Source organism: Planococcus citri, chromosome 5 (assembly GCF_950023065.1).
Source record: "Planococcus citri chromosome 5, ihPlaCitr1.1, whole genome shotgun sequence".
NCBI lineage: Eukaryota > Metazoa > Arthropoda > Insecta > Hemiptera > Pseudococcidae > Planococcus > Planococcus citri.
This window is the reverse complement of record NC_088681.1, coordinates 60,070,408-60,084,557: the sequence shown is the minus strand read 5'-3', so window position 1 is coordinate 60,084,557 and position 14,150 is coordinate 60,070,408. Positions and strand designations below refer to the sequence as shown.

General features: G+C 33.1%; 2 protein-coding genes across 2 annotated transcripts; both read left to right on the top strand.

Annotated features, from left to right (window-relative positions):
* Positions 1 to 716: 716 nt before the first annotated feature.
* LOC135848636 (uncharacterized) lies at positions 717 to 6,217 on the top strand. The gene is made up of 2 exons (XM_065368582.1): positions 717 to 883; positions 4,214 to 6,217. The coding sequence occupies exon 2, from the start codon at positions 4,249 to 4,251 to the stop codon at positions 5,704 to 5,706; it is 1,458 nt and encodes a 485-aa protein (XP_065224654.1). The 5' UTR covers positions 717 to 883; positions 4,214 to 4,248; the 3' UTR covers positions 5,707 to 6,217.
* A 4,454-nt stretch (positions 6,218 to 10,671) lies between these two features.
* Positions 10,672 to 13,112, top strand: LOC135848797 (uncharacterized). Its single transcript, XM_065368821.1, has 2 exons — positions 10,672 to 10,855; positions 11,087 to 13,112. Exon 2 carries the CDS (start codon positions 11,124 to 11,126, stop codon positions 12,930 to 12,932), a length of 1,809 nt encoding a protein of 602 aa, XP_065224893.1. The 5' UTR covers positions 10,672 to 10,855; positions 11,087 to 11,123; the 3' UTR covers positions 12,933 to 13,112.
* Positions 13,113 to 14,150: the final 1,038 nt, after the last annotated feature.

Genomic DNA, 14,150 nt, shown 5'->3' with positions numbered 1-14,150 from the left:
TTTTTTGGTAAAAGTTATGGGTACTTAAAAATAGAAAACATTGACAAATTCGGTACTTTGAGTTGATGGTGTTGTTGGGTGTCTTTTACGATATATTGCGGGGAAAAATCCGGTCAAATTTGACCGATCTTGATCGAATTTTATTTCAGAATTTTAGGAAATTCGGTTGAAGCATTAAAACAAAATTTTCCCCAATGAAGTTAGTTTGCTAAAATTTATTCTATATAACCTGATTTCAACACGTTGAATCGATTTATAGATTTTCAATTATGAAATCGACGTATTTTTCGATTTTTTAATAAGTGTATTAAAAAAAAAAATCAATGGACCGAAAATGCGAAGTATTCAAAATTTCGTCAAATTAAATTATTGTCCCGTGGAAAATGAGGGAGGTTTGTGTGACCGAGAGGTGGAGCGGAAGGGGGAGCATCTTTCAGCGAATCCGTAATAGATAAAGTACCAATACATACAATTACTGCTCATTGTATACCGATTCATTTCAAAATGAGTTGTCTTACAATAGTTCAAAGTCTTCAGTGGCCCTTTTGTTCTTTTTTTTCGCGTCTATTGTACACGTATGCCAAATTGCTGGATTATGTTAGCGTTTATCTTTCTACTTTGGTCATGTGATGGGGAGGGGTAGATGTGTTTTATACGTACGTGTGATTTGAGGATAGTTCATTACCGAGGTCTCAGTTATTCTTGCTGTGCGAATACATGAGAGTTGTCTTAATTTATGAATCATTGTTCACGTTGCATGGAATTTCTGTTTTTTTTTTTTTTTTTTTTGAAATTTCATTCATGTACTTAATTACGTTTTAATTGAACGAATAAGTACATAATAATAGAAGGCCACGAGAAGCATCAGTGAAAACGAAGCCAAGTAAGAAACCAGTACCTAATACATACTTAAGCTATGATGTGGCGGAGTAAAATAATTTTGTTGAATAGGGGTCATTCCACGTTAATTCGACCAAGAATTGGTGGGGGGGGGTGGACGGCGACTTTTTTGAAATTTTTTCTGTGGAAAGACCTTTTGAAGGGATGAACAATGGCGCAAATCGCAGCCCTCCAGCCCATTTTTAAAGGCAGCCAGGGCGTGTCAAAGTTTTCAGTGAACTTGAAATATCATACAATCATTTCAGCAGTGGTTTGCTCGATAACCGCGATACCTACCAAAATGGAACTTTTTCCCATAGTTAGAGGTTTTGTAAGGCTTTTAGGTGATATCATAAAAATCAGTGTTGCCACTTTTTTTTCGTACGAAAAATTAGCTCAAAAAGTTTCAAAACGTAGTTTTCATATCGTTTCGACTCTGAAAAATTCTGAAAATAATATATTATGGACAACTTTTCATGCTGAACAACATTATTAAGAAATTGGGATGGCATTATTTCGTAACATCGATTTTAAAAAATTGAAATTTTGCGAAAAAATTCGATTTTTGATTTAAAACATGAAAAAAAGTTTTGACTGGTATAATTGACCCATTTGATCCCTATTTTTACGTATTCGTTGAAAAAGTTGAAAAAACCACTTTACTCGATGAAATAAATTCACCACAAAAAAATCAAAATTCGAAAAAACTCCAAAAGTAAACGAATTTTAATTTTGCTAAGGATGTGATTTTTATCAATTTTTTTATAAAAAACGACAGAAAGATGTCAAAATAAGTCAACTGAATTAATTCAAACTTTGTTTGATGTCTGGAATTGAAAATTGCATTTTTTCGAATTTTGATTTTTTTTTTGATGAGTTGTTCATTTTATCGAATGAAACAATTTTTCCAACTTTTTCAACGTATAAGTATGTAAAAATAGGAGTGAAATGAGTCAACTTCAACAGTCAAAACTTTTTTTCACGTTTTAATCAAAAAATCGCATTTTTTCGCAAAATTTCATCGGTCCAACATGTTGATTTTTTTTAAATTTTATGCTCAGCGCGCCTTATTTTAAACAGTGAAAGATAAGAGCCCATCATCGTAATCCTACCACCGTCCAGAAGCGTGTGGCCGAAATTAATTTTGAAATTTTGTAAGAAACACCACAACTTTGAGGTTACAAAAATATCATTTTTTGAAATTATTTCTCAGTATAATATGTATTTCAATTCATTGTACAATATTTTTCAATATGATTTTCAACTTGTGAAAGTTGAAACCCATGCTCAGCATTTCTCATCAAATTTTTTGCATTGGGAATAGTCGTTGAATTACCTTTAGCTCAGTTTTTCAATATTTTAGATCGAGATTTTTTCACATAAAATTGTAAATTTCTTAGAAAAAAATCTGACTTACAACTGCCCTTTTGGGGAATAAACTGAGAGACCTTCGAAGGGTCAAATCAGGAAAAAGAAGCAGCGACCTGAAATTGAATCCTTTTGCAACTGATAGAACAATTCAAAATTTTGGTAGGTAGTACATATGAATAAAGCATCGTTTTTCAAGATTTACAATTATTCAACTTTTTTATTTCCAACTTTCCTTCCCAAAATTTGTTCAAACCACGTCTGGATAATTAGCTGGAAAATCTTGAAGGGAGGGGGAGATGGCGGATCTGGGGTAAAAAGTTGATAAAATTTAAGTTTTCTCCCCCTACCCCCCTTCCCCTCTTTTGCAAATAGGTTATTTTTGGATAAATTCGTGTTTTAAAATTATTTTCTTCTCAGGCATTTCACATTGATCGTGCCAAAACATCGAAAAATATCATTTCTGAAATTGAGGAAATTTAAAAGGAAATATGTATTTTGAGAAAACAATCTTTATTTTGTTTTAAGGGTCATTCCACGCCAATTGGACCAAGAAGTGGTAGGTGGGTGCGGCGATTTTTTTGAAATTTTTCCTGTGGAAACACCTTCCGAAGGGATGACCAATGGCGCAAATCGCAGCCCTCTAGCCCATTTTTAACGGCAGCCAGGGGGTGTCAAAGTTTTCAGTGAACCTAAAATATCATCCATTTCAGCAGTGGATTGCTCGATAACCGCGATACCTACCAAAATGGAATTTTTCCCATAGTTAGAGGTTTTGAAAGGCTTTTAGGTGATATCATAAAAATCAGTGTTGCCACTTTTTTTTGTACAGAAAATTAGCTCAAAAAGTTTCAAAACGTAGTTTTCATATCGTTCCGACTCTCAACATCTCTTTAAAAAATATATTATGGACAACTGTTCATGCTGAACAACATATTAAAAAATTGAGATGGTAACTTGTAACAAAGTCGATTTAAAAAAATTTAAACTTTGCGAAAAATGCGATTTTTTGATTTAAAACATGAGAAAAAGTTTTGACTGGTAAAGTTGACCCATTTGACCCCTATTTTTATATATCTGTTGAAAATGTTGAAAAACCTACTTCACTCGGTGAAATTAACTCATCACAAAAAAATCAAAATTCAAAAAAATTCAGATAGATAGATAGATAGCTTTTATTATTCGGTTCAGCGCTTAAAAAAAGCCAATTTCATTTTTTTTACTGTGAGTGAGATTTTTATCAACTTTTTCATGAAATACGTCAGAAAGAGGTCAAAATAAGACAACTGAATAAATTTAAACTTTTTTTGATGTTTAAAATTGAAAATTGAATTTTTTTGAATTTTGATTTTTGTGATGAGTTCATTTTATTGAGTGAAAGGGGTTTTTTCAACTTTTTCAACAGATATATAAAAATAGGGGTCAAATGGGTCAACTTTACCAGTTTTCATGTTTTAAATCAAAAAATCGCATTTTTTCGCAAAGTTTAAATTTTTTTAAATCGACTTTGTTACAAGTTACCATCCCAATTTTTTAATATGTTGTTCAGCATGAACAGTTGTCCATAATATATTTTTTTTAGAATTTTTGAGAGTCGGAACGATATGAAAACTACGTTTTGAAACTTTTTGAGCTAATTTTTTGTACAAAAAAAAGTGGCAACACTGATTTTTATGATATCACCTAAAAGCCTTTCAATCGCCGCACCCACCTACCACTTCTTGGTCCAATTGACGTGGAATGACCCTTTAGACAAATGACTTAAAACATAATGAAATTGTTTCGTTTTTTTATATTCATTGGCAATAGGTAATGACCCAAAAATTGGCACCACTGTGTTTGAAAATATTTTTCCACATTCAAAAATGATATTTTTCGATATTTCGACATGATACCTAAATGCGAAACGGGGAAATCTACCCTTCATTCGTTTCACACTATTAATTTTTGATCGTGACGATTTTAGGTTCGAATTGAAGCCGAATCGAGTTGAGGATTAAAATGGCTGAAATCGCTTGCGACGTGTATGATATTTTTCATCCGACTCTAGTATCGTTGAAAGAACTATCAGCAATCACCGTCAGTCTAGAAATATGGCGCAGTCAACATCAAGTGATTAAATCTCGCACGTGTGATACGTCAGAAAACTCTGATTTTTTTCTTCCTGATTTACCATCTACAATTCGTAATATCATCGACGAATTTAGGACGAGATTTAGCCTTTCAATGGATCACTGGAAACGAAGCCATTATGAGAGAATATTTCAATTTCATCGCAACTGCCAGAACTCTGTTTTGGAAGACTTCGACGATTTCGTCGCCGATTTTAATGGCAACATTCACTATGTCAGAACAGCCGAACGTATGATGCATTCTGATAGACTTAGCGAGGTTGAGAAATTTAAAATAGCTTGTACGTATTTTTTTGAAGACGATATTAGACGAATTTGGCCTTCGGTATGTGAGAGCTTTGACTTGAAAGATTTTAGGATTGGCAAATGCCCGCAAGTTTATTATTGGATTTGCTGCCTGAGAAATCAGTCTGATAAGTCACGAATTCCAAGTGATGAACAAATGTTGGATGACTGCATGCCTTACAAAAGACCATCTGTGCAGGAATACTTTTGGGCTAGATTACCTTTGGAAAGCCAACTGCGAAATGCTTCTGACTTGTACCAGCGCGATGTGGTATCGTTTGTTTTGTTCATCTTACCAAAGCTAGATGATCGACGCCTCAATGAATTTGTCAATACTGAAGCTAGCAAATTGATGATAGGTCTGTTGAAAAGTGGTTATGCCTACGAATGGTTATGGCTACCGACTTGGATGTACATTAAGAACAAAATTAACCAAATTACTGTAAAAAATGTAGTCGTAGAAATGTTGAGACTTGAGAGCGGAGCCTTTGTAGATCATTTGAAGAGCGAACCCGAGAATTGGTTAGATTTTTGTTCCGCGTTTTGGAACAGTATTCCATCTGATTGGAAGCCATCGATGGTGGAAGATATTTTATCTTACTTCAGATTTTACGTAGAGGCGTTTCTTTGCTCCGATACGATCAATGGTCTTTCGTGTATAAGATTAGTCACGTTCCTTTTGATCATTCTTTCGAGTGCCCCTTCTGAACAGAAACGCGATTTTTGGCATAATTGCTGGCGCCATTTGATCAAACGCACACGATGCGAAGATTTACGTAAAATTATGAAACTTTGTTTCAATAACGAAGATGAGATTGCCCAATTCATCGATAACAAAATGGCGACCAGCGATCGTGTACTTATAGTGTGTATCAAACTACTAAAAGAAGGCGATTTCAACCAGTTGAACGAGTGGATAAATTTTTATTACCCTGAAACACGAAAAGGTATGAATTTCAAACAACAACAGCTGCGGACAACTCTTTATCTTGAAAATAAAAAATTTCAGTGGACTCAAAGAATTGACCACTTTTATCGATAGTGCTTTGTGATTCATCGTTTGACTGCTGACCTACGTTGTACATATGTATAAGGCCTTCTCTCGACCGTCTTCTGTTATGGTGTTTGGGAAGTGAGGAAGAAGATGCAGATTTCAAACTATGTTACCTAATTTGAAGAGTACCTACTTATGTTTGTGTGAAAGAAATTCTTTGTGAAATTCATACTTCAGAATTACCTTCTGCATGGATTAAAGTACATAGACATACCTACATATTATTCGTTCTTAGAAGTTAAACATGTCGAGATATTAAAATGTGATGTTTATTTTATTGTTTTTCATTGTTTTCGTCTACTAATTTGTAAACAAATTAAATAGATTATTTCTTACTTTTATGGCAATTCGTTTTAATTTTTTTTCAAAATAAGTTTGTTATAATTTATGTACTTAATCGTGTATAAATCATCCATTAGGGCGATCGAAAATTCGATTTTTGCTACTCTCAATAGCTGAACCAATTAATTTTCCCCAAATAAATAATATTATAAACATTTCAGATCGAAAGATTGACTTCAACCCATATCTTAAGGCCTCTCTTGTTCTAATATGAATCAATTTACAATAGAAGTACATATCACAACCTGAACAAAAATTTTTGATCCCGTCAAGCGGAATTTGTAGAGGAGCCTAGAATAAAATAGAAATACGTAGGCACACCACAAGCTAAAATTTCAAAAGCTATGATACGTGTTCGATTCTTGGCGAATTTTTAAAAATTCAAATTTGAGCCAAAAATTGAGGAAGAATTAAAATTTTATCAAAATCGACCTAGAAAGTTGAAATTTGGTTGGTACTCAGAGTAAACCGGTACGAAAAAAAAGCGATAAGTTGACCTAGGTTGCATGAAAGCACGAAAAGAGTATAGAAATTTCTTCAGAAAGCACGAAAATTTCTTTAAAAAATTGTTGTCATTATCAAAGTTGTCGTTGTTTTTATGAACTTGGACTTGGAACCTGTTCTAGTTGATCAAATAAAATCAAACTTGGGGAATGGGAATCTTTTGGGACCTAGAGTTGATCCTTGGAGTGGGCGGGGTCGAAGTTGAAAATTACAGAAAGATCATTTTTTTGAAGGGGCATACTATGGCTCCAAATGGATGAAGAGTGTCCAAAATCAGACCATTGGTCAGTATCTCCATTGTGATCAACATATCCAATATTCAGCTTCTTATAGGTCATCCCCACTCCATTTAAGGTGGGAAAAAACGAAAACATGCGTTAAATAAGTGCTGTCAAAGTATGGCATTCTGCCAAAAATATCAAGAAATCTTGTCATGGTCAACATTACCGAAAAGTTTCGTTTCTTACTGGAAATTATCGCTTATTGGGCCAAAATTCCCTAAAAAGTCTCGTCTTTTCACAGAAAATTATGGGGAAAGGCTCGCTCACATTTAAGCAAAGTTGTCAAAATTATTAAATTTTTTTCCATACCTAGTTTTTTTCACTAGAAGAAAAAGTTGCAAAAAATCTCGTTTTTTACCATTCCAAAAAAATTGCGAAAAAATATTACTTTTTTGCCTATAATTCCCACGTATGAGTAAGTATAGGTCTGCTTTTAGTTAAATTTGTCAAAGTTTTTACCTTTCACTGAAAATCATTTAATAAAAAATTATTATTTTTTCAATAATTTACTAGAATTTTGGCTTTTTTGAAAAATTCCCGAAGATATTGTCGTTTTATTTTGCAAAAAATTGACAAAAACTAAAATTTTCGTGTTCTTTTGCAAAAATTTCCATTTTTTCTAAAAACAAAGTTTTGAAATTTCGATTTTTCAGACGATTCCGCCAAGAAATATGTAAGGAGTTGCCAAAATAAGTAAATATTGATTCTCATACCATAGCAAACCTCAAAAAGTCATAGCGTCCATAAGTAGGTATTTTTCAAGATGCAATCATTTGTATACATATTACTTTTTTAATAATTTTGATTGAAATTAAAAAAACACATTTTGTGTATAAATTTTCATCCAATTGCAATTTTTGAAAAATGTTCTGTGAAAAATTTAGTAGTAGTAGTAGTAGTAGTAATATTTATTCGATCTGTTACTTGAGTAACATTCAGAAAACACAGGTAAAGAGGGGTTTAAACCTCTAAAAATTAAATAAATTATATAAATCTAAATTTTAGATCACTTATATGATATCTACTAAGTCTATATGTATCTACAGAGTTCGCCGTTTCTAACATTAGAGAGAACCTAATTGATTTTGTGTGTGGGGGGAGGGGGAGGGGGTATGTCAAATGGAGAGCATTCTGAAAATTTGGTTGAAAAAAGTAGTGATTTTTTCAACAAAAAAAATCTGTCACTAGATACCAGGGTGTCTAACGGTCCTTCCGGTCCTTCTAGGTCAGTAAAAGTTTGTCTTTTTGCCTATGGGTCCTTCTTTTTTCCAAATTTTTCGCTGCACTCGCCCTCGTGCTCGAACCGAAGTTAGAGGGTAGAAAAATTGACTCCTCAAATCAAAAATAATGTTGGTTTACCTCTCAGGAATTGTAAATTTTCGAAAAATTTTTTCCCTCGCGAATACTCATGTTTTTAAACATGATGAGTTAAATACCAACCTTATATTATTTTCTGAAAACTTGAAATTTGAAAATTTTGTAGCTATGAAAATTAACTTTTGACAATGATGTTTTACGTTTTGAATTGTCAATTTTTCACAGCTTATTCACCCTTGCATCTCTCGATCAGATTTGAATTCTACTACATCAATTTTCAAACATTTCCTAGAATGGAAAAATCAACTCGAGAAATTCCAAAAACATAATCCAATCAATGAAAAAATTCAAAAAAATTTTTATTTGACATTTTTGTTTTCAACTTTAAAAAAAAAAATGATTCGAACCACATCTGGCCAATTGGTTGGAAAAATCTCGGTGGGAGGGGAGGGGGGACTGTAGAGTAAATAATTGGGAAAATTTAGCGAGATAATGGGGGGGGGATCAGTTGGTACATTGAAAATGTCCTTCCACAAGGTCCTTCTTTTTGGTTTTCAGATTTTGTTAGACACCCTGGATACCTAACCTACCATGGTAAACGTCTGGTAATTTTCAATTACGGTGAGGGGAGGTGGTCAGTTTGACAGTTTTATGACACTTTCTGCAAGTTTTTGATATTTTTGAGTGATTTTTCCAAATTTCTGGCTCTTTATAAAACGTCGATATCGTCAGAATTTTTACTTTGGCCTTTGACCATTATTATTTCATACTCGTATATCTGTTGATTGATCAATAATCTTATAACATAACTAATCCGCCTTAATTTTTCTTTGTTTCAGGTGAGTACCAGTTTCCTTGCAAAAATTATAGAATATGAACTCGCGTATGACAATAAGTAAGTAATTTTATAATCCTTATGAGAAAAGTTACGTAAGTCACATCTTCACCTGTGGCCTTTTATTTTCAATTGATAATCAAAAAAAAAAAATTCTAAATTCACGAAATTCAAAAATCTGTTGAAATAATTGTCCATTGGGTTTGAATTTAGGTGATCTGATTTTCCGAATACGAATTTGGAAACAGTAGATCAAATTTTTGAGTTCAGAAACGATTTTGATTTTTAATGAATTTTTGAAAAATCAAACTTGGGTCAAAAATGGGAAAAAATCAATATTTCACCAAATAGGTCTAGAGAGCTACAATTTGGTTGTGTGCCCTGTTTTCGACCCTCCAAATCAATTGGAAACGGTTTCGAACCATTTTGAGTGGTACATAGTTCTGGAGCACTCTAGCAGTTTTTTGAAAATTGAAACCTCCATAACATTTTACTAAATTGAGTTGTTGAAATGAAATTCACGTAGTACCCCATTTTTAATATGCCGAGTCCAGTGGAGGTGGTTTTAGGCTGTCCTGGAGCCTTCGAGTATATTTAGGGAATTTCAGGTTTTCTAAAAAGTGGTCTAAAAACCGCCCTCATCAACTTTAGCGTCCTTTTTTTTCAAAATACAAGGTATCTCAATTCTCAACAAGTAGTGAATGTGGTGAAAAAGACGTAGTGATTTCAAAATTGAGTAGTGAGAGTTGTGAAAAAGCATCAGTGAAGTAAAAAAATGAAAAAAATTCAAACACGCAACAAAAACTTTCAAATTATTGAAAAAATCGATTTAATTCAAAAAATTCTTTGTGTTCAAATTTTCTTCCAATTTCAATGTTTTTGAAAATTTTCCTGTGAAAAATTTGATTTTGTTGTTTTTTTGGGTTGTGTGAAGGGAGGGGGTAATCGAGTGGAGAGCTTTGTAAAAATGTAGTTGAAGAAAATGGTAAAGAAAGTAGTAATGTAATTTTTTTCAAAAAAATTTCTTTTGAAAATTTTTTGAAAATTTTGGTTCCAAAAATACCTTTTTCAAGTTTGCCGACTCGAAATCGCACCCAAACTCCACAAAACACTACTTGTGTTTGGTAAAGACGACCACCAAATGTTTTTTCGACCATTTTTTAGGAAATTTTTCGAAATTTTTGGGCCTCAAAAAAATATATTATGGACTCTATGACTTCTTGACTTGATATAACATGAAGATTACAATTTTATTTTTTTTGGCACATTCTTACATTTTTTTCCGGCAGAATTGTTCGAAAAATCGAAATTCTGAGATGTTTGGACTTCTGTGGGTTCTGTTGCTGTAGTTTTGGGATTGGGCTGCAATAAGTTAGTTTTCACACCTTGGTAAGCTTTCTAAAATCTTAAATACCTAGTTGACATTAAAATCTGGTGAAAGGCTTTGAAATACATAGCTCTAAATGATGAAGTTTGAGAGATGAAAAACACTTTGAAAAATCTTTTATGAAAGTCAAAGTCGAATGAAAAATTATTTCCAGATTATTTCGTAAAATTTGTAAAATTTATTGACAATCGTATTTATTTTTCGAATGTTTTCATTTTTTCAACCATATCAGCGATCCTACAGAAATCTGGATGCACTAGCAGCAACCAGTTGTAGAGTGTGTTCTGGCTTACATTGTTCCGCATTGTGGTGTCCAAATCTAGCTTTTGTGGTTATCACGTGCAAGGTGCAAATAATCAAAACTTTATTTATTGTGGTTCTAGTTACATAAAGTATTTATTATTTGAAAGTTCTTTTACTGTGGAGTGAATACGTTAAATTAAAATAGTTGAAAACTGCTCCAGAAAGTTGGTAAGTTTCATGAAAATTCTTAAAACCTGTTTGTGAAAACTGCTTATAAAATTGTCTGGCTAAATTTTTATCACTCTGATAACTGATTATAATTGGGTATTGAAAATCATTCAGTATGATTCATGAAACTCATAAATAGTCGTTTTCTGTCTATTCGTATTCGACCTCATTGTAGTCATGTTACCTGCTCATTTCTCAGCAGAATTAATTCAATCGTATTTACGATTCTAGGTTTGGATTGAAATAGTGTCTTGATCGAGAACTGGAAATGGCTGAAATCACTTCTGACGTGTTCGATATTTTTCATCCAACTCCAGTTCCTCTGAAAGACTTATCAGCGATCGTCATTAGCCTCGAAATATGGCGTTGCGAAATAAATAAATACCGTTCGAGCAACACATTGAAAGAATTTCGTCCATCTGGTGAACTTATCTCATTGAAAACTATACTCATTCCTGATTTACCGTCTGCGATTTATTCTACGATTGAAAAATATTTTGAAAGATTTAGACTTTCACTGAGTAACTGGCTATCGACACATCATCTAACATTATTTAGTCTTCGTTTCGACAATGTAAACTGTATTTTGAAAAACTTCGAAGATTTTGTATGCGATTACGACGGAACCATTGATTACGAGAAGACTGCCGAACGTCTTATGCAGTGTGATCAAATCGAAGAGCATCAAAAGTTCATGTTTGCTTGTATGTATTGTTTCAAAGACGATATCGTACGAATTTGGCCTGCTCTTGGATTGAAAAGAACGGACTCGACGTATGTAAACTATTCTATAAAATCACATTTCCAATACTGGTGTTCTTTTCTCGAAAGAGTTTCCACGGAGGTCGATCCAGCTATCGAAGGAGTGATATTTCGTGACTTCATGCCTTGCTGTAGGCGATCTTCGGAATATTTTTGGAATCGTATACCATCGGAAAATCGTGTCCGAGAAACTTTCCGCCTTTTTAAAGACGATTTGCAATCTTTTGTTCGGTACATTTTACCGAAATTGGAACGTTTGCAGCTCGATGAATTTCTGAATGCGAAAGCTTATGAACTGATGTACGGCCTGTTGAGGAGTTCTTATTGCGCCGAAGAGTTTGTTTTAAGAACTTGGTCAGTTTATGTTAAAAACTCGATGAGCGAGGTCGCTTTTGTAGATCTGTTCGTGAAAATATTACGACGTGAGGCTGCGAGTTATTGTATTACTTCCGGCAAGGATTGTCGCGATATCGACGATTTTCTTGATTTATGCTTCGAAGTATGGATCAGTGCTCCGAAAAATTTGAGACGTTCGGTTGCCAGAGAAATTGCATCGAATGAGCAATTGCTCAAAGATACTTGTGTTGATATTCAGTTACCACCGCCATCGAGAGAATTGAAGATGTTACTGGCTATTCTTTCTTATGCCACGTTTGAAGAAAGGAACGCTTTCTGGCTCAATTGCTGGCCCGATTTGATTAATAAAAGACGAGGGGAAGATTTGCATAAAATCATGAAATTGTGTTTCGAAGACGAAGATGAGATAATTCAATTCAAGAAAAATTTTATGGCTGATAATGAAACTGTCCATCGTTTTTGTGTATCGTTACTGTGCGAATTGTGTTTCGACCGAATGAACGATTTCGTGAGTTTTATATTTCCCGAATTACAAGCTGCGAGAGATTTCAAACAGCAATTACTGCAGGAGGTGTTTTTCGGGTATCGACATGATATTCGTAAAATTATCTCAAAACACGAAGAATTTAATCAATTCATTAGCGATGCTTTTAACGACATCGATCTATCGAAGAATTTCAAAAACGAGTTAGTGTCGTTACCCTATTTGCAACAGCGTTTATCATTCGATGCTTTACTCGTTCCTACTGAACAACTTAACGGATTTATTGATACGTTTGTTTCGGTGGAACAAATTCGTCTGCAGATAAAAAGTGGTATTCTGGATTTGTTGAAAGAAAGAGCTAGCGATACAGTTTATAATTCGAAACCGTATTTCAACTCAGTGCTATCGTGGTGTTTAGGAAACGACGACGAAGAAGTTAGGATGTTCAAGCTGATGCACTTACTCGTACTATGATCTATAGCTCAGTTGGACCTACCTAAAAAGCAGAAGTGTTCGAGTTTTCTCATGTTTTTTTTTTTTCTGGAATGATCTTGTCGAGCAATATTTTTACATTTTATCACTTATGGGTGGAAATTCACTTCGTTATAATAATTACAAGTTGTCAATTGGTAATATACTTTTTCAATTTTTTTATTTGATGAAATTATTTTCTGTTTTTTTGTGAAGAGTCAAGAGTGCATTTTTTGCGAATAGATGATGAATTTCAATTTATTGCGTTATAGTGTCATGAAAATTGATTTTTAATTTGGATTCCGATTGATGAGACTGATGTCATAGAATACTTATTGATCGCTTATTCTTCATCTATGCAGAATCAGAATTTTTGAACAGAAGAAATTTTCATATCAGAAGACTCTTTTGGACTCGTGTGAAGAAATATTAATTTAAATTTTAAATCTTAATTGTAATTTCCTTTTGAAATTTGATTTTTTTTCAAATTTAGATTTAGACATTTTTTAAATTCATTGAAATGAAAAACTCACGTTTAAATTTTTTCATCTTTCAGAATAAAATTTCAACCAATTTTTACAATCATTGAACTTTTTCTTCTTGCCTGAAATTTTAATTTTTTCGAAGCGGAAATTTTTCAAAATTCAGAAATGTAAAAATTTTCTTGTAACCAAAATTCTCAAAAAATTATAATTTTCATCAATTTTTTTCATAAGTTTTTGAAATTGAAATTCCAAAATGAAGCTTGATTAAAATCGAAAACTCTTGCATTATCTTACCCTATTTTATTCCAATTTCGTTGCGATGTAAAACATTTTCTTTGCAAGCTGGCCAAGTACCTAGTTGAAAAAGACGGTTGAAATTTTGTGTTTTGGAACTTTGAATTTTTTTACTGGTCTTATGGAAAAATTGAGAAAAAAAGTCAATAAAAGTTTCTGCTGAAAAAATTCTACAGCAAATTTATATCAACTTGGCTTGTTGTTTCTGTCTGCGTCTGCATAAAGGCTTTAGAAATCAACATCAGGGTATCTGCAGTGAAAGTAGTGAAAAATTTTTAAAAATTTTTAACCTTGAACACATATGGAACCCAACTCTTTCCAGTCTTTCGCCTTTTACTACTTGACTCATGGATTTACGAAAGGTTTCACCTTCGCTTCGTTCGAGCATCATTTCTTTTTTCTTTTTTTTTTCAAATTAAGTTTTGCAGATAATTTGGAAATA

Coding starts and splice junctions, on each gene's coding strand:
- LOC135848636 (XM_065368582.1), top strand. CDS start 4,249: ATGGCTGAAATCGCTTGCGACGTGTATGATATTTTTCATCCGACTCTA.
- LOC135848797 (XM_065368821.1), top strand. CDS start 11,124: ATGGCTGAAATCACTTCTGACGTGTTCGATATTTTTCATCCAACTCCA.